At 44.6% G+C, this 26,745-nt stretch overlaps 2 protein-coding genes and 2 long non-coding RNA genes across 8 annotated transcripts in view; 2 read left to right on the top strand and 2 right to left on the bottom strand.

The window, feature by feature from the left end:
- SOCS2 (suppressor of cytokine signaling 2) overlaps positions 1-3,082 on the bottom strand; it is a 6,655-nt gene extending 3,573 nt beyond the window's left edge. Inside the window, exons 1-2 of one of the 3 annotated variants that reach the window (XM_083401081.1) lie at positions 905-3,082; positions 257-527 (exon numbers count right to left, since the gene is read on the bottom strand). In XM_083401081.1, the coding sequence (XP_083257207.1) occupies positions 257-398 (142 nt within the window). In that variant the 5' untranslated portion in view covers positions 399-527; positions 905-3,082. Of the gene's footprint in view, positions 1-256; positions 528-904 lie in introns of those variants that run through there. The other 2 variants (XM_083401082.1, XM_083401083.1) reach the window with 2 other exon arrangements.
- Positions 2,176-20,055, top strand: LOC310658760. 3 transcript variants are annotated; one of them, XR_014502478.1, is made up of 3 exons: positions 2,176-2,303; positions 9,839-9,899; positions 14,681-20,055. It is a non-coding gene; the product is annotated as an uncharacterized lncRNA (long non-coding RNA). The 3 variants fall into 3 exon arrangements; XR_014502479.1 differs by lacking the exon at positions 2,176-2,303 and adding an exon at positions 2,399-2,500; XR_014502480.1 differs by lacking the exon at positions 2,176-2,303 and adding an exon at positions 2,409-2,475.
- Positions 18,273-24,173, bottom strand: MRPL42 (mitochondrial ribosomal protein L42). Its single transcript, XM_083401087.1, has 5 exons — positions 24,039-24,173; positions 22,540-22,603; positions 21,490-21,574; positions 20,506-20,669; positions 18,273-18,436 (listed from the first exon to the last, which is right to left on the bottom strand). Exons 1-5 carry the CDS (start codon positions 24,121-24,123, stop codon positions 18,391-18,393), a joined length of 444 nt encoding a protein of 147 aa, XP_083257213.1. The 5' UTR covers positions 24,124-24,173; the 3' UTR covers positions 18,273-18,390.
- LOC310658758 lies at positions 24,039-26,745 on the top strand. Its single transcript, XR_014502474.1, has 2 exons — positions 24,039-24,147; positions 26,531-26,745. It is a non-coding gene; the product is annotated as an uncharacterized lncRNA (long non-coding RNA).

Raw genomic sequence — 26,745 nt, 5'->3', positions numbered from 1 at the left:
CCCTCTGGTACCCGATCCATGTCCGCTTTTCCTCCCAGCCCTTCCCACGCTACAGCCCCGAAGGCACTGGCTGGGAAGGAGGCGAGGAGCCCCTCCGGTTCCCCCAGCCGCCCAAGTCGCCTCTTTGTATCTGGCCATTGTTCGGGGAGCGCAGCAAAAGCAGAAACCCCCAGCCTTTTCCTCTTTGGTCACCTCGGGGCAACCCCGGAGCGACCTTCACCCCGCCAAGGCCACGATTGCTCCCAATCGGACTTACCTGCGAGCCTCAATTCCCGCATGGCGAACTCCAGGCGCTCCTCCTCGGAAGGCTCCGCCGCCACTGCTGCTGCTCCGGCAGCCTCCCACTGGGGCCCAGTCCTGTCGGTGCCATCCGAGGATTCGTCCGTGCGCAGGGTCATTTGGGGGCTCGAGATTTGGGAGAGGGGGAGGGCGAGCGAGCGAGCGAGCTAGGAGCGCCGTGCCCCGGCCCCGAGGCCCCGGCGGCTGCCCTAGCCCATCCGGATCCCGGTCGCCAGCAACCTGCAACCCTGCGGGAGAGAAAAAGAGCCGGTGGCCGCTTAGGAGCGCTCCTGCGGAATCCCGCTAGGCTGGGGCGCCTTGCAGAGCATCCGCTGCAAGGAGAGCGAGCGCAAGAGGTCCTTCCCGCTTCGCCCCGATTTCCTCGCAGGAGAGGCGGCTCTCCCGCCTTCGGGCAAGCACCAGAGAAGGTGGGGAAGGGCCCCTCGCCGGTTTCCACCTGGGCCAGACCCGGGACAGCGCGATCGGGCTCCCTCTGGCTGGCCTCAAGGTGGAGCGCCTTCTCCTCGCTTTCCAGGCAGCCAGGCGCGCGGGCTGCTGTCGAGGAAACACGCGGTGGGCGGCCCCGGGGGCGAGCCGGGGGGGGCGCACTCCGGAAAACTCTTACCTCCGCCTGCAAGCGCCGCATGGATGGTCCCCGCCCGGCCGCCCCGCTGTCCCCTCCTCGCACTGGCCGAAGGCGCTTGCAGGAGCTCGCCTTTGTTTTTGTAACCCGGGAGGCCAACGCAGGCGCTCGCCCGCCAGCGCGCTCAGCCTCGCTTTTGTTGCAAGAGGGAGAAGCGCGGTGCTGGCTGGGCGGAGACGGATCGGGCAGCAGCGGCGGCGGCTCTGTCTCTCTCCAGCCCCCCCCCCCCCGCAAGCCTGGCTCTCTCGCAGCGGGGGCAGGCAGGCGAGCGCGGGTTATCCTTCTCTGCAAAAGGCTGTTACTACCAAGGGCAGGAAATCTGCATGTGACGCCGTGACGCCCAGCAAACAATTCCCGGCGGGCTGAAGGGATTTTCTCGCTGGCGCGCGCGCGCGCACGCTACCAACCCCGCCGCCGGGTAGGGGTGAGGGGGGGGGGAGAGGCAGGCATAACGAAGAGGACAGAATGCACGTGGGGAACGCTTCAAACACCCCTCCCCCCCCGGACTCGCTGCATATTATTTATTTGCTCTGAATGAATTGGGGCCGGCAGCTTTCAACGGGGGGGGGGGCGGGGGTCCTTGCACGGCTTCTCAGCTCGACGGCAGCTTGCAAACTTCAAAATAAGGAGGCGCGTCGTCGGGAGCGAAGTGGGTGCTCCGCTCCGCCGCCTCCTCCTTGCCCGTCTCCTGCGCCGCCTTCCTTCGCTCCCTCCCTCCCTCGAATGGTAAAAATGCAAAGGCCGCTTTCCAAGAACTTTCCAGGAACCGCGTCACGTGACAGCCCGGCTCCTGCGCCTCGGCTTTCAATGGGGCTCGTCTTGCAGCAGCCGCGGCCGCCGCTCCTTTCTCTCGCGCTCTCCTCACAATAGGAGTGGGAGGGAAGTGGTGCGGTTGCAAAAACAAAACATAAGCGCCTGTCGCCCTGAATAACAGCCTCGTCTGCCCGCCCGCCCCTGAAAATGGGGGGGGGGGGGTTGCAATTGCTAGGAAGCAGCCATTTCTTCCGACTGACCGGTTGCCAGTGGAAAAGAGTCGATGCTGCAGCTTTTGTTGTTGTTGTCAGAGAGATGGCTGTAGCTATTGAAAGACAACTGACCGGAGAAACGTGCCAGTGGCGCAATGGGTTAGTGCATCTGGCTGTTAACCAGAAGGTTGGTGGTTCGAGACCACCCGGGGACGGCTGTATTGCAGAGGGTTGGACTAGATGACTTTGGGAGTCCCTTTCAACTGACGATTCTGTGAAATGTGTTGTACGAAACAGGTTGGGCTAGCTGGAGATATGTGACCGTTCCTTCATCGCGGGGAGCTATGCCGAACCTGCGTGTCGATGGCGCGCGAATCTGTTCTGTGTGTACGTGGCAGACGCGTGTACGTACTCTGGTAAGCCACCATTGGCCGCGCAGCTTCGCGTTGCGTGTACACTGCCTTCGCCGAGTACGTGTGTGCGATTGTGACACGGTGATCGGTTGGGGCTTTTCGTTTGAAAGTGTGCAGTGGCCCAGAGGTGCCGGTTTAAGAGGCAACGAAATCGCTGTTGTTAATGGTCGAACAGGTAATGTGCATTCCTTCAAAATGTGGTAAGCTAGCCGTTTTAGATATGCTTCTTTCCCCCAGAAGGAATGGGCATGGTGTGCCAATGAGTTTGTACTGGAGAAAATCTATAATCATTTCTAATGATTTGTTCCTGTACATTCACTTGTACTGTAAATAAATCCTGTTGAACACAGTGGGGCTTCATTCCAAATAAACATAGGATTTAGGTTGCAAAGTGGCAAAGGAAACAACTGATCCATTCTTCCTAGTGAACAAAATGAAATTGCCCATAAGGGGGGCACTGTGAATAACCAAACATTATTCCACCACCTCACCAAGTTTAGTAAAGCCGACAGAATGAAGGCAATTTGTTTCTGTCTTGTTGGAGAATTTCCCCATGTAATTGGCATTGGGCTTGATACTGCATCATATGCATGGACAGTGAAAACAGGTTCCTACAAACACACCATCACTGTTTCCTTTAAGGATGTGTATTAAGAAAAACCTTTTGGCACCTGCTTGTGGTGGTTTAGAACCTGTAAAAGACTAGGAACCTGTTTTACTAGTTGGTAGTGAATGCAGTGAAATATTGTTAATGAGAGTTCTACTCTATAAATTACTATTAGCCACTGAATAATCTATCTATCTATCTATCTATAGTAAGATAATGCCTTAGGCACTGAAAATAAAACAATGGTGTGCTTAAAGCTTTTTCTTTAACTTTTGTGGCAGCAGGAAAGCAACACAAAATGTTATTGTGATAGAGATATCACATTTATGAATGTGTGGCATGTTATCCCAAGCAAGACCCAGTCATGTTTATGTGGAATTTGGTCCTAGTGAGATTATTACTATTTATTATTTATTAGATTTTTATATAGCACTGTATCTGTAGATCTTAGGGCAGTTCACAACATAAAAGATGAAAGATACTCTCTCCCAAGTTAAGTGTGTGTAGAATTGCAGCCTTAAACTGCAGCTCTGAATGGTTGTAAATACAGGGTTCAGACTTAGGGCTACATCATACATTAAGCATTTGGTTCCACTGTATTTTTATTTTTAATAGAAAATCCAGGGTGTTCATCATGCTTTACATCTTTCCCTCCTCAGGCTGGCAGGAGGGTGAAGCCAATGTAATGCTGGCCTTGAATTACATTTGACTTTTTATTTTACTTAGAAAGCATAAACCCTACCCTTTCAGTGCAATTTAAATTAAACAATTACAAATAAAGAAGCCCCATGGAGGGAGTAAAACAGCATAACAATGGAAACATTTTAATCCATCAACATAAAACCCATCTGATTCTAGACAATTTGTTACATGGAAATACAAAAATAAAATCTCTTCACTAAAGCTGAGAAAATAATGAAAGAAGTGGGCTCATACCTTTTAAAAATGCAGCACCTAGGCTAATTTTGGGATTTAGGACCATATAATGCCAATTCTGTGTGAGCTCCTCTGATCTGCATTTGGTTCCTATGCAAGGGGCTGGTTCTTAACTTCGCAATTCAGTACTTTCCATGTTTCCTTAGAAGTCCCACTGTCTTTGAGAGGTTTACTCCCTAATTAAAAGTGTTTATGATTGCACCCTTAAAACTCTTAGTGATCTGGGAAGAGGGTACTTGAGGAAGAGTGTCTTTTTTCATGTGTACCTGCCTCCTTAGAGTGCTATTGCCTATCACTGTTAGTGGCTGCCATAAAGAGGACTTTCTCAGGAATGGCTCTCAGGTTGTGTGAGCCAATGGCCCCAAGAAAGACCATTTACCAGATTTTAGGACTGTGACTCCTTTAAATGGGCTTCAGAGACTTGTTCAGTTTGATAGGCATTTTATGGTTTATAAATAATTTTTATGGTTTAAATACCTGATCGGTTTTCTTGGTTGTTGTATTCCATTCCCACTTATTTTCTTCAGATAGGTTTGTTATTTTTAGATTGTATTCTGCTTTCATTTTTGTTCCCCTTTTTGAATTATGTTGAAAAGGCAAGTTTCCTAGATAAGTAAGTAAAATATTTATGTGTGCTTCAAACTACGTTGTATCTGTCTGTTGTAAGCAATTGTTATGAATAGGGAGGACTTTGATTCCCCCTACGTTTACTTCAAATAATTGGGGTTTGCTTCTGGCTAAGGCCACGGTTCTTGGCTTACTTTCCAGGAAGCAATTCCCATTGGAACTTGTTTCCAAGTAAACATGCTCAGGATCTGGTTTATATGGGTTTTTTAAATTTGTAGGTGTTAATTCATTTCCTGAACACATCATGTAGAGAGTAATATGTAACTGGCTATTTGTCCAGTGCAAGATGGGTATGGTGGCAAAGTAGAAAATGGCATTGTAGATTTCCATGTTTCTAATTCTAATGCTATATTAAAAACTCTTGCTTTTGACTGAGTTGAGAAAAGTAATTTGCAAGCATATCTGTTTAGAGCACTTTGTCCCATGAGTACATTATTTCTAGCACTAGTTGGTTAAAAGTACATTTTCAATGCACTGGATTCCTATTTACTTCTTTGTTGTCTTTAGATTTGGGCTCCAATCCTGTGCCTAGTTCCTTGTGAACCATGAACTTATTTAATGAGCTTACCTTGTGAACTCTGAGCTTACCTCTGAGTAAATTGCATAGGACTAAGCATGATTATCAAATTATGTGTAATAAACACTTTCTGAGATATATCCACATGTTAAAACCTGTTGCTAATTAAGTATACAATTATGAGACGGATATACCTTATAGTTACGCTATAATTTATTGACTAGTTCAGAAACATTAGTTTCCCTTCTGGGGGACAACAACTCTGTAAATATTCCTAAGGCACTGCCTACATTTTTGGTTTGTCTTGTACGTACTAGAATTAATGTCAGCAGAACAGGTCCGTGGGTGTTTTTAAAAATTCAGAGCACAGTTGGGAACAAATCTGTTGTGGAAGACAGGTTCATTTAATATGGCCTAGTTTTAGACTTGAAAAAATTCCTTAAGCCCATCTGATTCATCCTGAAAAAATTCTGCAATGTATTCCGAGACAAATACGTCTTTATTAAGTATTTGTGGTATGTGACTTCATCCAGTTTTTGTTTGTTAATTTTTTTAAAGATATAAACAGCATCTTTAGACTTTGCTGCTAAATTGGTTTCTCATGATCCTTTGTTTGAATTTTCAAGAAACCTTTTCAGCTTCCTGCTGAAAAGAGAAATATGGGGTCACTAAAAAAGGATTTCCAACGGGTTATGGGGTAAGCAATAATATAAAAATACAGAGGAAGTTATTTTCCCTCAGATGTAATTACAGAAAAAAGACTCATTAGGGTTCTTGTACTTGGCAAGTAGATTAATTAATTACCTATTCTTTTATTATGTTCTACCTCAGGGAGTCTCCCAAGGTTCTCACCTTTTTGGCCTACCATGCGCAAGGTAGGTTAGGCTGGGAGAGAGTGTGATTGGCCCAAGGTCAGCTGGGGAACTTCAAGAACAATTGGAGATTTGATTCTAGAGCAGTACATATTCCAGTACCGTAACCACTGCTTTATGGGATCTTGCAGTATTTAATTGAGAACAGAATCTGCTTTTCCCCTCTGCAGCGACTGTAGTACTGAAATGCAGAGAACAGAAAGCCTCCCTCTGGAGTAATAGCAGCTGGTGGGTCCCGTTGTTGATATTTTCATATTTAGCAGGATTGTGTGGCAGTGCTTTCAATACTTGTGTCTTGGGCTAGTATTTTAATATGTCACAGTATTTTTTCAAAACTTTTTGAGTTATCCCTCTTCTTTTCCCCTGCTGTCCTCACTTCCAAATTGAACCTGAATACCGGAAAAATTCAGGACAGATAAAATCAACACAGCATGTAGTTGATGGGATTCACTCCCACAAGATATAGTGATGGATACTAACATGGATGGCTTTAAAAGAGAATTAGACAAATTCATGGAGGATAAGGCTGTCAATGGCTACTAGAAAGAGGGCTATGTTCTACCTCCACTGTCAGAGGCAGTATACATATGAACACTATGGCAATCAAAGAGGGAAAACTGCTGCTGCACTCAGGTTCTGCTTAGGGGCTTTATACAAGCATCTTCGTGGCCCCTTTGAGGACAACGATACTGGACTAGATGGGCCTTTGGCCTGATCTACCTGTATTCTTATGTAAACCTCAAAAAGTGGGGAAATGAAGATTTTTTTGCTAGTAAGATGTAGTCTAATTTTCTGTAAGAAATTTGGTACGAAAATGAAGGAAGTGATGGCAGTGTTTCAATAAGAAATCATTTGGTATCTTAAATATGAATTTGGGGGGACATGACTGCCGTACTGTGCATACTTACCTGGGAGTAAGCTCTATTGAACTCAGTGATGCTGACTTCTGAATGCATTGGCTCAACCAGTAAAATACATTAAGCTATATCAAAGGTTTTTCATCAGCCAGCTGAAATGTAACCTTTGTCTTTTGTTTGGAAATACAAGCGATATTAAAAAAAAAAGTGGTATCATTTAAATAGGGAACTTGAAGTTGGAATCCCTACCAAAGAAAAAAAAAGTGTGCAACCTGATTATTTGCCTGACTTCCTCATTTGTTTCTGTTTCTTTATTGATCCTAGACCAGGGTGGATTTGATTTAAACCAAATCAATTTAAATCACGATTTAAATCACTAGTCAATAAGACTTGATTTAAATCTTTTTTTTTTTTTACAGAAAGACTCATTATTGCTGGTATAATCTTAATATTTACAACCAGATGAAGGTTTCGTTTTTGGAATAATGGATTTATAAAAATAATAGATTTTTTTTAAAAAAAATCACTGCTTTTTAACCACCCTGTCCTAGACCCTTCCAGATTAGAAAACAACTTTCAGTTCTGACATTTCTCCGTGACCGCAAGAATTGTAGACTGAAAGTGAATCAAGCTCCACCTTCCATTCTCCCAGTCTTGTTTTTAACCTGAGTTCTTGGCTCCAGTTTATTAATGTAGATAAGATAACAAGCATTTTCTAACCTACAGAGAGACTGGTTTGATTCCCTCCCTCTCCACACCTTCTGAAGGGTGTGGCCAGTGCAGCAAGGGCCCTGGTGAGTGATTTGATGGAAGCCTGGCTGCAAACTTAACCCCAAAGCAAAAAAACCCAAAAACAACAACCACCCTTGGTGAGTACCAAGAGGTGTGCCTGAGGGGGCCGCATTGAACTCAGGCTTTCTTCTGAATAAATTTGGTTAGGATTGTACTGTCAAACTGGTAAACGCCTTATAGCAATGCGTTACAGACTGGATGAGAGTAAAAGTTTAAAACACGTTTCCTCTTGTGCCCCAAATTGAAGTTTGCCCTGCTCGTTGCAAAAATGAAGATTCGGAGAACAGGGTTACATTCAATAAGTTATGGGAAGGTGTAATATGTTTTCTGACAAATGGAAGACAATGTTACATAATTAACAGTGTGTTGAATTTGGACTACAGGGGACCAGAGTTAAGATCCTTGAGAGGGAGAAAACAAAGCAACACATAAATGCAGTGCTTTTTTTTCTAAAATAAAAATAAAAATGTTTAGGGGTACTCTCATTTTCCTACTCATATTGAAATACTGCCCCTCAATGAGGCCAAACTTAGATTCACAAAATGTTTAGGGGTATGCATATGCCTGCGTACCCCATGAAAAAAGCACTGCACAAATGCAAACTTTTTCCGACTCCTTACTGAAAAGAGAATATGCATTCTTGTACTTGAGACCCTTTTTTACTGCAGTATTGCTGAGGCTCTTCACATATTTTCTCACTTAAGCAAGAATTTTTTTCTAACCAAAGTGGCATAGCAGAATATGACAAATAACATGACAACTTTACTGTTTTTCCTGAAAAAAAAGTATGCCAATTAAATTGAACACATGAATTTGCCTTATACTGAAGGCCAGACTAGATGCAATATTTAAAAATACATCTTTGCATTAACATGCAAATTGTAAAAAATGCAAATAGAAGGGCTGATAATTGGGATCATTGTAGGCATAGCAGTTGCAGGGTGTGAGTCTAACCCGTTCCTCCCCTGCTGTGGTCCTAACAAAAAATTATCCTGCAACATTACCGTTTCCAATGTGCTTGCAGTATTTATTTCCCTGCTGTATTTTGAACTCTCTGGATACTCTTCAGTAAGCAATTCTCAATCTGTTTCCCCACCTTAAAAGAATTCTTTATTCATAACTACAAATTTAACGCACAAGTTTGATGTGAAACAGAAAGCAACTAACTAACTCTATGCCTATCTATCACATGGATGAAAGATGGGGTTCCCAGACTATGGCTGCATTTGTTTATATCTGGAATTATTTCCAGTCTTGAACTGGCCATTGAAATCTCATGTTTGCCTAAAAATTAGATATTATGGGGTGGGGAAATTTTATGTTCGTGTTTGCTTTAGTACATATTGGCTTAAGGTTATTATGTATATCTGATGGTTTGACGAAAACTTGTTTTTTTGTGTTTTTAAAGAAATCAGCAATTCTGAGAATTCAGGCAGAAAATGAGTAATTCTGAGAATTCAGGAAGTGTGCTGCATGCCACTCCTTCCTCCATTTGAGCCAACACAGACTTTGAGACTCGGATCCCAACAGGTTTTACATAATGGCACCCATGCAAGTCTAGCTCTGTGTGCCAGTGTCAACTATTATGGTGGGGTGGGAGGAAGTATCCCTGCCTGCCTTCCACATGCTGCTTTCTTTGGTCTTGGAAGAAAAACTAGCACTTGGATTTCAACATAGTATTTCTCTCCTTCCTGCTTTCAGTTCAGACTTAGCATAGGAAGACCTGTTTTCTAGCCCTGCCACTGGATGGGCTCTTCTCCAATTAGAATATTGGGAATGCCTGGCAAGAATAAACTTCAGGAATACTTGGCTGCGTTGATTTTTCAGTCACCTTTATTTCCTCGGGCTCTTTGTAGCTCAGTTCCCCGCCCTGCCCCCCCCCAATATACATTGTTCTTGGGTGTGAACATGCCCATGCAAAGGTACAATTAGTTTGTGAGACAGCATGTGGCTTAGCTTACGCTGAAGTTATATAGCCATGCTATAATATCAGAATAATTATATTGCAATTCCTTGATGTAACCACGCAGTGTTGCTGCAGGAATGTTGCTCTTGATTATAATGATGATAAAATATGTTAACTAGATTTGGTTGATAACCTGAAGCTCAGCAGGTATCTTCTTAACTCCATTTTGTACAATTCTGGTATAAAATGGAATTGACTTTCACCATAGAGTTGCCAAGGGCTAAAGCATGGTGTCTATTGAGAACCATGGCTAATGACAATTTTCATTTTACAACAGAAGTACAGACTGGGGGTGACCATTTTGGGGTAATCCCAGACACCTGCTAGGCAAGAATTAGAATCCACACCTTTTTATTTTGGTCAGGGCTGGGACATGGTTGAAGAATATGAAGAAGTGGAAACCTACAAGGAATTGTTGGAGGCAGGTGAGAGAAATTACTACCGTATTTTTCGCCCTATAGGACGCACCGTCCCATAAGGCGCACCTAGTTTTTTGGGGGGGAAATAAAGGAAAAAAATTATTTCCCCCCCAGGCGCGGGGTTGGGGAAGCCCGAGCTTCCCCCGACCCCAGCCCCCAAACAGGCAGCTCTCTGCAAGCCGTGGGAGCCCAGTGCTGGCTCCCGCTGCTAGCGGAGAGGTCCGCGAAGCCTGGGCGCGCTGAGCTCAGCGCGCGCAGGCTTCGTCATGCAGGCACCTCTCCGCCAGCAGCGGGAGCGCTCCCGCTGCTAGCGGAGAGGTCCGCGAAGCCTGGGCGCGCTGAGCTCAGCGCGCGCAGGCTTCGGCATGCAGGCACGTCTCCGCCAGCAGCGGGAGCGCTCCCGCTGCTAACGGAGAGGTCCGCGAAGCCTGGGCGCGCTGAGCTCAGCGCGCGCAGGCTTCGGCATGCAGGCACCTCTCCGCCAGCAGCGGGAGCGTTCCCGCTGCTAGCGGAGAGGTCCGCGAAGCCTGGGCGCGCTGAGCTCAGCGCGCGCAGGCTTCGGCATGCAGGCACCTCTCCGCCAGCAGCGGGAGCGCTCCCGCTGCTAGCGGAGAGGTCCGCGAAGCCTGGGCGCGCTGAGCTCAGCGCGCGCAGGCTTCGGCATGCAGGCACGTCTCCGCCAGCAGCGGGAGCGCTCCCGCTGCTAGCGGAGAGGTCCGCGAAGCCTGGGCGCGCTGAGCTCAGCGCGCGCAGGCTTCCGCATGCAGGCACCTCTCCGCCAGCAGCGGGAGCGCTCCCGCTGCTAGCGGAGAGGTCCGCGAAGCCTGGGCGCGCTGAGCTCAGCGCGCGCAGGCTTCGGCATGCAGGCACGTCTCCGCCAGCAGCGGGAGCGCTCCCGCTGCTAGCGGAGAGGTCCGCGAAGCCTGGGCGCGCTGAGCTCAGCGCGCGCAGGCTTCCGCATGCAGGCACCTCTCCGCCAGCAGCGGGAGCGTTCCCGCTGCTAGCGGAGAGGTCCGCGAAGCCTGCATTCGCCCCATAGGACGCACCCAGATTTCCCCTTCATTTTTGGAGGGGAAAAAGTGCGTCCTATAGGGCGAAAAATACGGTAGTTTGGTTCCTTATGGAATTTATGCCATACTCTTCAAAAGGTGAAGCTTGCAATAAAGCAAAAGCATTGAAATTCTATCTTCTGTTTTAATTTATTGAGTTTATTAGCTTTAATGCAGTCCATTACAATTTATATGTGCATTAAATTTTGTTACCTGCCTAATAGTGTGTTTCTGTAGAACCAATTGAAAAGACAATGGTATTTTCGCTTAATTTCTGCACCTGCTAATTATAATGTACAACAGATTAAGGTTTATTACACCTGCTCCACCCACTTAACAATAAACAAACAATCTAGCCTCTAGATGGGGAAACAGGAATATCAGGTTTAAGCTTGCTGATGGCTGCAAAGCATTTTAGATGCAATTAAGATAATAAAATTGTGAGGGAAACCTGTTGAGGCCTTTGTACTCCTGACTGAATGAAGAAGGACTGCTTGTTGCTATCTAATTCATTTAACCTAACTAAAATGAGAGAGTGAAACCAACATTTTGGTAAGGACAACTGAATTTGTAGAAAACTAAGGAACTACCATCGGTGATTGTGTCATTTTATCACATTTACTTGGAAGACCCACTGAGTCGGTGGAACTTATTCCCAAATAAGTATGCATTGGATTTCAGCCTTTTAGCCCTGTCGCACACAAAAAGCAGGCAAAGCCAAGAGACCCTAGGACAATGAGAATGCAGAATGTGTACTTTACCTCTGCGGTACCCGGAATTGGTTTGTGGTCTTGTGTTCTTCAGAAAAGAAATACAATTTTTATTCACGGATGCTTTCAACGCATCTACAATTAGATTACATGGCACCCATCCCCAACGTATTCTCATGTTAATGTAACACAATGCAAACAACATTTAAGTATCCCTAAAATCTTGAAAGACCTATACCAGTGAGACTGCATTTCTGCTTTTTGTGTGTGCGATGGATTGCTGTTCATTACTGCACATTAAAACTTCAAATATAAAATCCAAACTTAGTCCATGCACAGAGGTTACATAAGTGCTATCTTTGTGGTTCAGTAGCAAACTACTATCTAAAATATAACTTTGTTTTAGGTATTCTATCGTTAGCTTATTCATGAAAGCAACAGCGAATGAGCAAGCAGTGTTCCCAAATATATGAACAAGGCAATGAAATGGTTCAAGATGTTATACTGCAGATATATGCAGTGGCCTCGCTCTGTGGTTTTTGTATAATGAAAAGCAGCAGAGAGAGCCTGGAACCAGAGGGTGGTATTCAATTAAGTTCTACTCAACAGTATACCCACTGAAATTAATGAACCTGCCTTAATTAAGCCAATTAATGTTATTTATTTATTTGGTGCATTTATATCCCATCTTTTCCTCCATGGGGCTCAAAGTGGCTTATATAGTTATCATGCCCCTCATTTAATCCTCACAACCACCCTGAGAGGTAGCTTAGGCTGAGAAATGGTGACTGGCCCATGGTCACCCAGTGAGCTTCATGGCCAAGCAGGGAATTGAACTCTGGTCTCCCAGGTCCTAGTCCGACTCTCTAACCACTGCACCACCACTGAAAAGATAAAGTTAGTTGAATACCACCAAGAGATTCAAGAGAGATGCTTAACTCTTTCTTCTCCAGCCATTATCTTGCTCCGTCACTCCCCAAGCTGCTTTCCCACTGCTGGAGAATAAAGGCACAGCTCATTTAAGGACATATATATATAGGGACGCGGGTGGCACTGTGGGTTAAACCACAGAGCCTAGGACTTGCCGATCAGAAGGTTGGCAGTTCGAATCCCTGCGACGGGGTGAGCTCCCGTTGCTCGGTCCCTGCTCTTGCCAACCTAGCAGTTTGAAAGCACTTCAAAGTGAAAGTAGATAAATAGGTACTGCTCCGGCGGGAAGGTAAATGGCGTTTCCGTGTGCTGCTCTGGTTCGCCAGAAGCGGCTTAGTCATGCTGGCCACATGACCCGGAAGCTGTACGCCGGCTCCCTCGGCCAATAAAGCGAGATGAGCGCCGCAACCCCAGAGTCGTCTGTGACTGGACCTAATGGTCAGGGTCCCTTTACCTTTACATACATACATATATATAGAGAGAGAGAAATGGGCAAGGTAAGTTGCAGTTGGTTTGGAAGAGGTTTGCACTCCTTTTGTCTGCTTGTTTTAAAAATCCTTCCACTCACCCCTTTTTGTAGTTTTTAAATGATTGGCTGTTTTAAGCACATTTAACTGCTGCCATTGCATTTCATTTGATCCTTACAGCTTTGGGGGAAGTGAGCAATTCTCTGTGTCAGAAAGGCTTCTTCCACATATTTAAAAGTTAAGATCTGTTTGAAGAATGAAAACACTACTGTAGTAAGCTAAAGGAATGAGAATACTGTACACATAAAGCCTCACATTAACTGGAAATATCAGCATAACTGAGTACATGTGCAAATCATAGGGGCGGTAGGCCTTCTATCTGCAGTAGCCAGAGAGCAGGGGCTTTTGCAAACCCTAACAAAGTGTTTTGCTGATAGTCTGATGTTCCTGGGGCAGACCATAATTATCTGCCCGCCTCCGCTGTAGCCAATACACTCATGGAGATGTTTGGTACTGTTGACTGAAGCATCTCAACACTCAATGCACTTTACATATCCAATTAGTGCAGAGATTGGAGCCCTCTTCTGTTCATAACTGAAATAAGAACAGCCACAAAATCTGTCTTTCTGCTGTGGGCTGAAATATTTCCTGCTGTCAGTAAAAAAACATTGCTGGATTGAAATGTTCAAGGCTGGTTGTGTACCAGTTAGAAACACTTTCACCAACTCTCAGGGTTCACATTTTTCATAAGCAAGCACTCTCAACTCATTGAATAATGCTTTTTCTAGATGGAAAAGGCACATAAATACCACAAGCTCATCCCAAGGTAGTTTAATATAAATGTACATTGCTGGTGCTCTATAGCAAATAACAATGGCAAGACCAGTTTTGATTTATTACCATTTGCATGGCTGTAAGGGACTACCTTGTGGTGGCTTATTAGCATAGCAGTGGCTTTCAGCTTCTTTTAGTTTCCTTTACTGAAGCTCCTTAAGTTTCTTGCTGCCCATTTTGTATTTGTAGCCATACACGGCTTCTCAGGATTTATGAGTATTGTACACAAGTGGCAAATGATACTCTGTTACTGCAGAATCTGGTGTCACTTTGATGCACTCTGGAAAAGAGAGGCCTAGCTCATTAACAGCACAATCCTATGTGTCTACTCAGGAGCAAATCTAATGTAATACAATTGGGCTTATCGTCAAGTTAACATGTATAGCATTACACGTATGTTCTTGGCCACTTCAAAGTTAATTTAAAACAGCTTGTAAATGTCTTTGGATTCATCTTGCTTGTTAAATTGAACTTCTTTAAATAATAAGATTATTAACATGTGCCCTATTTTTATCTTTGCATCACCTCCTGCCACTCTTGACTTGCAACCGAAGAGAGGGGAGCTGTTCAGTTCTTCCCCTTCCTTTCAGAGAATCAAGACCAACACATAGTTGGCACTTAGGTACCCTTGTGCCAAATCATTCAGAAAAGTGTAAAACGATCCAGTATTATAGTTCCTTACAAACTGCTTAACTTTCCTGGTGTACCCCACTCACGTTTCAAATTTTCCTCAAATTGTTGATAATGTCTTCAAGTCTTCATTTTACTTCTCTCTCTACCCCCGCCCCCCATTCTAGTACAGTGGTACTTCGGTTCTCGAACAGCTTAGTTCACGAACAACTTGGAACCCGAACGCTCCAAAACCAGAAATAGGTGTTCTGGTTATCAAACTTTTTTTGGAAGCTGAACATGCCCTGATTTGGCTTCCACTGCCATGGGAAAAAGGCGCCCACTATGGGAGGCCTAGCAGGCTGCACCACAACCCCAAATCCCCACGAGGAACACTTACCTAACCAACAGCAAAGTCCAGTGGTGAACTCCAGGTAAGAAAACAAAGCACCAGCCCTTTGCCGGCCCTCACCCCACTCCCAGCTGGTAGCAAGGGGGGGTGGCACCTTGCCAGGTAAGCCTACCCACTCAATGGGAGGGGGTGAGTGGAAAATTTTGGAATTCTGCCTTGTTCCTTTGTTTTTGGGAGTCTGTCTTTTGCCTTTGTCTCTGCCTTGCTCCTTCATTTTGGGGACTTTTGGGGGACTCTGCCTAGTGCCTTCATTTTGGGGAATGTGGAACCCAGGTCAGCTACTGATTGTGTGACTGCGGAAATGGATAAAAGCCCCCCACCCAAACAACGACTATCATCAGTGCAGGTAAGAAAAGAAAACAATTTTAATGTTTATCATCTACGATATTGTTTTATTTATTTTATAGTACAGTATATTTAATGTCTTCATTTTATGGATCAATGGTCCCATTAGAAAGTAAAATTAATGTTAAATTGCTGTTTTAGGGGTTGTTTTTAAAAGTCTGGAACGGATTAATCAATTTGCATTACTTTCTGTGGGAAAGTGTGCCTTGGTTTTGGAACGCTTTGGTTTTGGAACGGACTTCCAGAATGGATTAAGTTTGAGAACCAAGGTACCACAGTATGTAGTTAAATTATAGGGAAGTAAAGCTGAGGTCTTGTCTAGGAGTGCCCTCTGCTGGTTGAGATTGCAATGTGTAATGGTAACATCTATAATCGGGAGTGGTTACAGAATAGATTCATTTGTAAAACCAAAAAGAAAATGCCACTATCATGACATTGATCTGCTCCCATTTTAATATTCCTTTCCTTTCCAAACACTTAACTGAAATAACATATTTTGTCTTTCGTAATTTTAGTGCTCTGGGTAACTTGATTCTTTTTTTCTTCCAAAAGGGTACAAAACCATTTCCTCTGGTTTAATGTTGCTATTTTAGTAGCTGCTTTCTGTACCTTTTCTCTTTTTATATTTTTTTACTTACCCTGATTGATTAACCTTACTATTGATAGCATGGAACCATGTATCTTTCCTTTACTTTTCAGATCTGAGTCACCAACTCCCTCATGCCACTTTAATTGAAGTGATGAGGTACAGTTTAGTCTTAGTCTACCTTTCACATACTTGGGGAACTCAAGTTTTGCATGCATTTATGCACTTGGTTTTCTGCTTCCAAGATTAATACTTTCCGAGGACATGACTTTCCTCTCCAACCCACCCAAAGTCAGAGCTTGGAGCAAATGTTGCTTCAATTCTTCCCATCTCCATAGGCACCTGGGCAGCAGGTGACATGCTGGTTTTAATCAGTGAGAGCTGACTCTTTGACAGTGCAGATTAATGGTATAAATTCTCTTACGTTTCCCACCCCCCAAATATTTGTAATGTTTCCAGCTGCCCTAGACAGATCCCACCGAAATGGATTGAGATATTTTTCTAGATCATGTCTTCAACACCTTTCTGTGAAGAGGCTCTCTGGGACATAATCTGTACCATCAGAGGAGTTGCTGTTCCCGTACTTTGAAGAAGATGGCTACAAGTGTAAGCAGAAATGGTACAAGAGCACCTGAGAGCTCCATTTAATTTCCCCAACGTTAAGCTGAGTTGATGCTTTGGGGAAACTTAAGTCTAGGGACAGGGGTGGTGCTGTGGGTTAAACCACAGAGCCTAGGGCTTGCCAATCAGAAGGTCAGCGGTTCAAATTCCTGGGATGGGGTGAGCTCCCATTGCTCTGTCCCAGCTCCTGCCAACCTAGCAGTTTGAAAGTATGTCAAAGTGCAAGTAGATAAATAGGTACTGCTCCAGTGGAAAGGTAAATGGTGTTTCCATGCACTGCTCTGGTTCGCCAGAAGCGGTTTAGTCATGCTGGCCACATGACCCAGAAGCTGTACACCGGCTCCCTTGGCCAATAAAGTGAGATGAATGCTGCAACCCCAGAGTCGTCCGCGACTGGACCCAATGGTAAGGGGTCCCTTTACCTTTAAGTCTTGTAAGATGTTCCAAGCCAAATCATTCATGTTCTTATGCAACGTTCCAATTATGCAGGAAATCTGGGCATTCCGTGCCTACAACATATGAACAAATATCTTGCAAAACATGATAATTACTTTCCCATTATTAGTCAAGACTGGGACACGAGTGGCACTGTGGTGTAAACCACAGAGGCTTTGGGCTTGCTGATCGGAAGGTCGCCGGTTCGAATCCCCGCGACGGGGTAAGCTCCTGTTGTTTGGTCCCAGCTCCTGCCAACCTAGCAGTTCGAAAGCACGTCAAAGTGCAAGTAGATAAATAGGTACCGCCACGGCGGGAAGGTAAATGGCGTTTCCATGCGCTGCTCTGGTTTCACCAGAAGTGGCTTAGTCATGCTGGCCACATGGCCTGGAAAAACTGTCTGCGGACAAACGTCAGCTCCCTCAGCCTGTAAAGCGAAATGAGCGCCGCAACCCCAGAGTCATTTGCGACTGGACTTAACTGTCCAGTCAAGTACTGCTGCGATTAGATAATTAAGAGTTGATACTTGAAATTGCTTTCTCCCCTCAATCCCTTTTTCATTGTGTATTCTATTACACAATGAGCAAGAACAATCTTCTGCTTTACTCTCTACACCACTTAGTAAATGATAGTTTTTTGACTAATAAAATATTTAAATCAGTAAGCAAAGAGCTGAAGTTCCACATTGGTTTTTTTATAACTATTTATTTTTGTAAGCCAAACTGGGAGTCCAAAGACTTAAGAGATAAAACTGTCTCAAGGGTTGTATCTTACTGCTGTGTGAGTGAAGTTCTGCTCGCAAAACAGGACCTCTGTTTCCTCCCCCCCCCCCCTGCTCCTTCAGAGCTGATTTCTGTGCATGTGGGGGGCTGGAAGAGAGGAAATTCTGTTGCGTGAGCAGAGCTACAGCATTGGATGTAGGCCAAATTCTTCAATCCACATTGTTTAGCTGGGGATACTGCTAATCAATAACATTCAGTAAATTATTTCTGGAACACAGCTTTACTAGAGCTGGTTAATTCCAGTAGTAGGCATAGCATGAATGTTCCACACAGGCATTACTTGCCATCATGACTGACGTTGGAGGCTTAATGTTTCTTCACGTAAGTCTTCATGGTCATCATGTTTCACTTATTTAGTGTCAGTCTCCTAGAAGTCTGAGGCATCCAGTTCTGTTGGCTATGCATTTCCTTCTTGGTCTCTGGGCTCCCTCTGCTCATCACAAGTCTCATCACAAAGTTGCCTTGGATTTCAACCCCCTGTTTAACACTCATTTCAGCTGCAGCATTGGCCTTGTTTTCCAAGGTCTGCCCTACTAGGAACAGCGAGCTGTTAGTTCAGTCCTTGTGCTCTGAAATTATGCACAGCAAACCAAAGTAAGTTTGAGTTAGAAAAGTACTTTAATGACAACCTAACATATATATACACTTTCAAAGCAATCTCATCCACTTAAGTAGTCGCTTGCCCTGACAGCAACGACAAGGTGACAAACATGGTGTTCATCTGTCTTTAGGGGTATTGGTTTTCTTGCGTCTAGTGTGGTACCTTGAAGAAAAAAAAGAGAAGAAACACATTAAAATGTATTTTGTCATACATTCAGTCATTTGAATACTCTGTTTTAAGAGACCAGTGATTGTCATGTTGACATTGTGTTTTGACATTACATTTATTATACCTTGTATATTTGTATGCCCAATACAAAATAAAAATAAAAATCAAGTCTTATGTAGTGCAAAAATACCCTGTACTTTTTTGGTTCGTGGGCAAATCCAACTTCCAGCAGCACACAAAGATTGAAAGTTCCCTAGGTGTCCTATATCCGATCCTATACTCAGCACAGCATCAGATTGTGTCTCTCTTGCTAACTGTGCTAAAAAAGAGCTTGATCAAGACTTCTGCTTCTATGCTAAACTACATCCACAGTGGCTGAACTGCAGGACCATATGGCCAGAGACTGCGACACACAATTCTAGGTGATGTGTGTAGCACAGGAAAATAGGAAATCTGTTTACTACAAGTCCATCCAGCTCAGTAACATCCACAATTACTGGCAGCAGCTCTCCAAGGTTTCAGATGAGTCTATTTGGTGTCCTCAAATTAAGGACAACTATTCAAGGCCCCAGGGATGCGGGTGGCGCTGTGGGTTAAACCACAGAGCCTAGGACTTGCCAATCAGAAGGTTGGTGGTTCAAATCCCCGCGCCGGGGTGAGCTCCCATTGCTCGGTCCCTGCTCCTGCCAACCTAGCAGTTCGAAAGCACATCAAAGTGCAAGTAGATAAATAGGTACCGCTCCAGCGGGAAGGTAAACAGCGTTTCTGTGCGCTGCTCTGCTTCGCCAGAAATGGCTTAGTCATGCTGGCCACATGACCCGGAAACTGTACGCCAGCTCCCTCGGCCAATAAAGCGAGATGAGCGCCGCAACCCCAGAGTCGGTCATGACTGGACCTAACGGTCAGGGGTCCCTTTACCTTTTTATTCAAGGCCCCATTACCCTGAGACCCTGAATAGCTGTGGAAAAAACTATTGGGGCCTTTTGTCAAAATAAGGTTCCAGCAGATGCCCTTGATATACTTGGGAGGGGGGGGGATACTTTGGAATACCCCATATGGAACGGAAACACATTTATGGATGTAATCAGGTCAAGGATATCTATTGATTTGCTCCTTATATACAAAGTCCAATGGAAATGTTTTATCATCTATTCTTAACCGGTTCCCAGGCTGATCCGCTCCAGGAAGTGACAGTTGAACTCATAGCTGATAAATATCTACAATATACTCATCTGGTAGCCAAATTTGGTCTGGCAGCTAAGAAGCTCTACTCCAGCTATGTTAATGCTTGTAATCCTATATTTTATGTGGTAAACTTTTATGCTGTGGACTTTTATAGACATGTTATCTTAGAGGAAAGCCTTGTTTTCACCATCTACTGTTCATTGTGATACTTCGAATGGGTATGAAGTTTTCTATATCTTTGAATAAGTATAAATAAAGGTATGTTAAAAAATACAAAATAAAGGAATTCCTGCATTTTTTTAAAAAAGCAAGTTTGTTTTCTTGTTGGTAGGGCTATAGATGACTGCCAAACATAAAACTGGATCAGTATTCATGCCTGCATGAATTACATTGTTTATACAAAAAATAAAATAAAAATCTTACTGGTAGGACCAGATGAGTTAAATTATTATCAATAATTCTCAACATAACAAACCATTCCAGAAATTAAAGCGCCATGTTTCCTAGCCCACTTAGGTATTGGATAAGCACAAGTCTTCTCATATGTATCTGGATAGATATTTCTCTCTAAGGTACTTTATTATCGGTATAGCCATTTAGGTAGGAGCTAAAATCAGAGCAGATGAAAATCCTGGTATCTTACCCAAAATAGCTTTGCCCCAACTATTCTGGAGGGTTGAGGGAACCTCTGAAAACATGGAAGAATGAACTGGAGGCTGCTGGGGGAGGAGGGAATCAACAAATGTCGCCTTCCTCCCCTCTGCTAGCAGGAAACCCCTTCTGTGGATGAAGGGGCCTTTCCATCTGTGGAAGGCAAAGTCTGGATCCAACCCAGTCCAGGTTCTGCAGTACTCGTCACCCTCCCACACAATACTTACTGTCCCACAGGGTACCAGCGGTGCTTTGTTGTGTAAAACATTTTACTAAGTTCCTCAATCATAGGACCTTGCTGGTTCTTGAAGTTCTTTCCATCCAATCTAGATTTCAGGATTTGATCATGTGTTTCTTCTCTATAATCCAGTGGATCTCGTTGTGGAATGGGCTGTCAAAAGAAAACTGCCCCAATTAACAAACTAAAAAAAAAACACCCCCCCAAAGAAAAGCCATAAACATATATATTTATTGCCTTACAGTTATGAAATGTGCAGGTATTGCTAGTTTTAGGCTGAATGTAATTTGCCATTTTGCTGCATACATCGTTTAAAACCCCACCCCATCCAAAGATTACAGCATGCTGAATCCTGGCCATTATGCTCCAGAACAAAAGCGAATACTCTTCACTCCAAACAAATTTATCAGTCCTATTTTTCTCTAGCTTTTTTTGCCTGCCACTGTTCTGAACCTTATAGGGGAATAACCTCCCCCTCTTTTGATCCAAACAACTTCTGCTGGAACTAAACTACTTGCAAGAGCCCATTCTCACTACTACTTGTGCATTTCTGGCTTCTAATTATCCATGAAATGTAGACTGCAGCCTCTTTTCTCCTGGCTCTGGGAGAACAGCTACTGAAATAGTGCTCCGCTTAATGGAACAGAATTTAAAGATGAACATAATCTAGATATCTGGATTACTTTAGGAAATAACAGCAAGGTGAAATGATGCATGCAGTCTTGAAAAGGGCTGAAGACTAGGGTGTTCCACTGAACTTGTATATATTGCCACAGATCTGAACTTCTCGGTGATCAAGCTGAAAATTCAAGCTATGTTAAGTGTGCCAAGCTTAAGTTTTGAGCACAAGCCTATTTTTAAATCACGTTCATGGTAAAGGATAACCACCAAGAAGAAAACTGGAAGGGTACCCAAAGATGAGCTATGTTCGCCTGATAAAATCAGGAAGATATTTTTTTGCAGATTCACATACTCTTGTGTGCTCATATGGAATGTCCACTGAAGGGTGATAGCAAACAATAGTTTTCCCATCCGATGTCACAGCAAGTTCCACTTTGCTAAAAAAGAAAGAGATGACATTGGACAAGGCTTTTTCCTTCTTGTTTTAACTAAAAGGTTTGCATAATGAAATGAAATAATAATTTTAAAAATCCAGAATAGAGGCTAGACCTCAAGAAAATATTTTTATACAACATTTAAATTGATCTAAATTTCTTTATATGATTTAAAGTTGTTCTAATAGACCAAAAATGCTGTTTAGCTGTCCAGTAAGGCAGAGCACTTGTTTTCCTGTAGTATAGTCCTTTGAAGTATGTAACCTTTGGCATGCACTTTGGCATCAGTCTTTCCACAGTGAGTAAGCACGGTTTGGGTTTCCTCCCCAGTTCTTTGCAACCAGAATATGCACTAACGGTACGTGTTGCCCAAACAATCCTAATGAAATGTCTGACTCCAATATCAGTTTTTCTCTCACAGCAGCATTTCTATGGAGCTACTGACCACACTCATAAACATCCAAATTAGTGAGTTTATTATACAAAGAGCATAGAGACCTTCATTTATATTCAAAAAATCTGTGGGCAAGGTAGAGCAATACTAAATACCTAAACTAGGGCTGTTGAAGCCAAGTTCCTTGACAGCAAGCCCAACTAAGCTGATATCCTAATGAGATGTTCAGCCTGGTGCAAGGCAAAAGTGATTACTATGAAAGCACTGCATAGGAAGCTGCCTTATACCAATATACCTTATACCTCAATCTTCTAGAATCTGGCCAGCAGCATCTCTCCAGAGTCTAATACATTTTCAGCAAGTCTTCATAGCTCTACAAAAGCCCAACTCCACTAAAATATGGTGTTTTCTTTTAATGAGAAATGAAAAGAGATTCTAAAATTCATAAATTATTTTAGCAGTAAGAGTGGACTGGCAATTGTGCTACTTCTAATATAGCAACTGACATCCTGGTGTCTTTTCACACACTTGTGAAATGAACTTTTGAGTTAAATCTGAATGGCTTAATACATACCAGTTATAGTCATCGGGAAGAGCCGAATATGTAGATTTGGGACAAGCACAAAATACAGATGCATCTGAAAATATAAGAGCCAAGTAAAACACCGGAAACAGAAAACAGCACAATGCGGGTTTCCTTTGAACACTGCTGAGCATAAAGTGGCCATTGTAACAACTCACAGTACTAAACTAGGGATTGGAACATAAATCAATGTGAAGACATGTTAAGTCAGGCATCCCCAAACTCAGCCCTCTAGATGTTTTTTGGGACTACAATTCCCATCATCCTTGACCACTGGTTCTCTTAGCTAGGGATGATGGGAGTTGTAGTCCCCAAACATCTGGAGGGCTGAGTTTGGGGATGTCTGTGTTAAGTTATCTCACTTTTCAAAGCCTCTCCCCAATCAATGTCCCTCACTGGCACTGCACAATATTTACAGGTGTCAGACTGCTTTGGAAAAAAGCAGTATGACACCACATAACCCTATAGATAGATAGATAGATAGATAGATAGATAGATAGAGGCATATGGTATAACAAGAGCTACACAGCTCTGTCCTACCTTTCTTGATTGATAGCCAAGTATTCTTCCCTCCCCCTGCCCCTCCTGCAGACTGTTCAATGCAAGGGAGACCCTTCCCCAGCTTCAGGTGCCACATGGCAGAGTTGCCACTCGATACGTTGCGGATAAGAAAAGAAAGTCCAGTGCTGCTTTGCCACTTCCTCTGCCTCTGTTCTCCAACTGGTGTCACTTTAGAAACAGCCTCCATTAAAAAATGGTGGGGAGTGAGAGGAGAAAAGATGGAACCCACCCAAATTAGGTAAGGCTGGGCAAACACATACACCCTTTGGGAAGCTGGGTGTGTACGCCATTCTGCAGCAGCACACGGTCCAAACTCTATGACAGTATTCCCTAACCTGGCGCCCTCCTGATGCTGCTGAACTACAACTCCCATCAGCACCAGCGGTGTACAGCTATGCAGCTTGCACTGATGGGAGTTGCAGTCTACCACCAGCTGGAGGGCACCAGGTTGGTGAAGGCAGCTCTATGCCAAATACTCTGGGAGAGATAGGCAGGAATAAAGGGGAGGGCTCGACTTTTCCATCCCCCGGCATGTAAGGCTACTATGCCATTGCAGGTTTTCCCGGTTATTGCTCCTCCCCTCCAACAGAGTGATTGGGCATATAGTCTTCCTTCTTGCATGTCTGTCAGCCAGCAGCGCATTTCTCCAGGCTCCCTGGACACAGACTTGGGCAACAAGGCTTGAATGGGAAAAGAAAGAAGCTTCTCTTCTTGTACTACCGGAGTGCTGCTGAACTGCCTTTGCTGGCAGCAGAGCTGGCTCAGTCATGCTCCTCTTGAGTGGAGACACAAACTCTTTTCCCACCTAGAACCACAAGCTGCTTAGCTCCATGGTGATGGCAGCAGCAGCAGCAGCAGCAGCCACCTTCTGTGCGTGCAAAGCAAGATCCCACTCCATTAGAGTTAAAAGAGAATCCATGCACACTTACTAGGAGACAGAACTTGCTTGGTGAAAGCTGCCAAACGCGCCCATGCAGTCCTCGACAACACAGCCCTCCGTGATGCCATGGCCATGCTAGCAGACAAAACAGCTGTCACGTCACAGTGATGTTTAAAGAAAATCTGCGCAGTTCAGTCCGTCACTGTTTGGGAATCAGTGATTTGTCAGGAGATTAGTCAAAACGTATTAGATCCACAATTTGCAAGTCACCTTGTACACATTTCAATAGCTCTTCCAGACTTTCACTGTTTAATTTTTCACTATGCAAAGTCTTCTCCATCTTTGCCTTGCTATTTCCCTGTGACAGGTGTGGGGAACCTCAGGCCCAGGAGAACAATGTGGCTTGGCAGGACTCTCTTCCTGGCCCTTGGGCTTTGCTTTGCCCCCCCCCCCCGCTTTTGGTTGGCTAAAACGCATCCTTGACTGCTTGTGTGTATGGAGAGGTGTGTTCAGACCCCTCTCTGAAATTCTGGAATGCCACTGCCACTCTAGTCCACACTGAGCTAGATGGATCAATGAATCTAACTCAGTAGAAGGCAGTTTCCTCTGTGTCTGTGGTGTATGCAGAAAACTCTGATGTATGGCTGGAATGCCGTCAATTGTTACAAAGGTAAGAGTCGCCTTAATTTCTCTGCTTCACCCATTTTGTGTCCTAGAGTCCACCAACCACTTTCATGAGACAACCAATGGGTTGCTTGAAAAAAAGCTTCCCACCCCTTCTTTAAAATTTCATTATACCAATTGTACAGACTCTGGAGGCAGTGGTGTAGTAGTCAACCAAGTGCAACTCAGAGCAGACCCACTGGAATTAATGAACATAAATCACGAATACCACCCAGGAAGTTTATCTCAGCTTTGAGCCCCACAAGACAATGCAAGTGCTTCATGGTTCAGTCACAGCATTAACAAACAACGTTACCACAAACTGCCTGAGCTATGTGAGAACAGTTCTTTCCTCATATAATTTATTTTTAAATACTTTTTATCCTGCTTTTCTGCAAGTCTGTACATCTCTTCAGAAGTTAATCTCACTGATTTCAATGAAGCTTATTCCTAGGTACTGTAAGTAAGTACAGGACTGCAGCCTTAAAACAATTAAAAATACAACATAAAAACAGCAAAAAGCAGTACAATAATCAAAGGGTTCCAGATACCTCCTTCTACAAATAAACCGGATCTAGCTTGGAACCAAAAGGAGAGAACAGGATGATGCACACACACACACACACACACACACACACAAAACAACAACACCTAGCTTGCAGGACTGTTTAGAGCTGGCCTGCCACCACACTCTTGAACAACTTGGCCCCAATTAGCAGCTGGTTGACAGAATGCTGTTCACTCAGGTTCAGCAAGATATTTTTCAGAAGTGATTTTTCTCCTTCCCAGACCCTTCTTCAGCAGCAAGATGGTATCAGCTATGATGGACAGGTCTGGCTCAGGTGGCAGATTCCACTCCCATCTGCTGCTTGCAGGGCTGTCTGTGGCTGCTGCCACCGCCACCACTGCAACCCCCTACTATCAGGAGCTTCCCACCAGATATGGAGCAGATATGGAGCAGCAGCACCACTTTTAAACACTGTTTAAATAGCATTTGCAGCTGTAAGGAAGGAGCTAGCAATGATGCAACAGGTTTCTATGTAGTGTGGGCCCAAGCCTCCCTCTGAAGGGGTCCTTTATTGAGAGAGAGGCAGAAAGTGGTCCTGGAGAGGGCTTCTACTACCACCGGGTCCCAAGAGCAACCAACGCTGTTTCATGCTTATGAACCTTCAAAAGAGACTTTAAACAAAGAGCCACTAAACTTTTGTTGCAGCGAGCAACCTTCATGGATTCATGTGCCAAGGCTCTCAAAACCACATATAGGGAATGCGGGAAACGTACTTTACACTGAATTGCGCTGGTTACACCCCTAGCGGCAAGCAAGAACAGTATGTATCCTATGCCTGCCTTGATTCGCCTCAGGCTCGCTTCCGTACACGCGTGTGTGCACTTTCAGATGCAGATCCAGGGTCTCTCCAGAGCGGCAACTAACCACCCAAACCAGCCAATAAGTATTTGCCGCACTGCAGAAACGAACCCGGATGATTCGGCCGGTTGTCAGAACGCTAATGTCCAACACTAGAACTTCTCGGATCTATTTTAAGGCAGGGTACCGCGGCATCATTGACAACAGTTCAGCCACGGGCGCTTTGCTCTCGCAGTGAAATCGCTGCTCGGAGGAGGCAGAAGTGAACACGCGCGCCTAATGACCCGACCGGGGCATTCTGCACGTGGGGAAGTGCCTTTGCTTCCCTTCGCCTCCTCATCGCGCCCCAACGGCAGGAAATGATTATGAAAGGGGCTTTTCGCTTTCCCCGGCAGGAGCAAGGAGAGGATTCCCAAGCGCCAAACCGACAGGTCAGGCTCTCCTTGCTCCCCGGCTGCCTCCCCCACTTTCCAGGACAAGGCGGCCAGAAGGCGAAGTCGGAAAAGGTGAAGGTAGGAAGGAAGCCGCTTACCCGGACGAACCAACCCAGCAGCGACGGAGCCCACCAGTCTCGCAGGAACCGTCCGCTTCTTCCTTTACGGCAAAAAGGAACTCGCGAGGCAACGTCCGGGAGCTGCTCTCCTAAGCCCCAAAGCACACTGGGAAATGTAGTCCTGGCAAGGGCCCTCCGAAGGCCGCCCAATTAAAAAGCAGCTGAGGTTTTTAA

Source organism: Podarcis tiliguerta (assembly GCF_965153285.1).
Source record: "Podarcis tiliguerta genome assembly, chromosome: 10".
Lineage (NCBI taxonomy): Eukaryota > Metazoa > Chordata > Lepidosauria > Squamata > Lacertidae > Podarcis > Podarcis tiliguerta.
Note: the sequence above shows the minus strand (reverse complement) of the source record. Positions and strands in the feature narration are given on the sequence as shown.

What these genes read in the sequence shown, in the direction of transcription:
- MRPL42 (XM_083401087.1), bottom strand. Translation starts at nt 24,123, where the DNA reads ATGGCCATGGCATCACGGAGGGCTGTGTTGTCGAGGACTGCATGGGCG. An exon ending in TTCCATATGAGCACACAAGA is followed by an intron (nt 20,670 to 21,489) that starts GTATGTGAATCT and finishes TTCTTTTGACAG; the next exon opens with CCCATTCCACAACGAGATCC. An exon ending in CGCTGGTACCCTGTGGGACA is followed by an intron (nt 18,437 to 20,505) that starts GTAAGTATTGTG and finishes TTTTTCTTCAAG; the next exon opens with GTACCACACTAGACGCAAGA.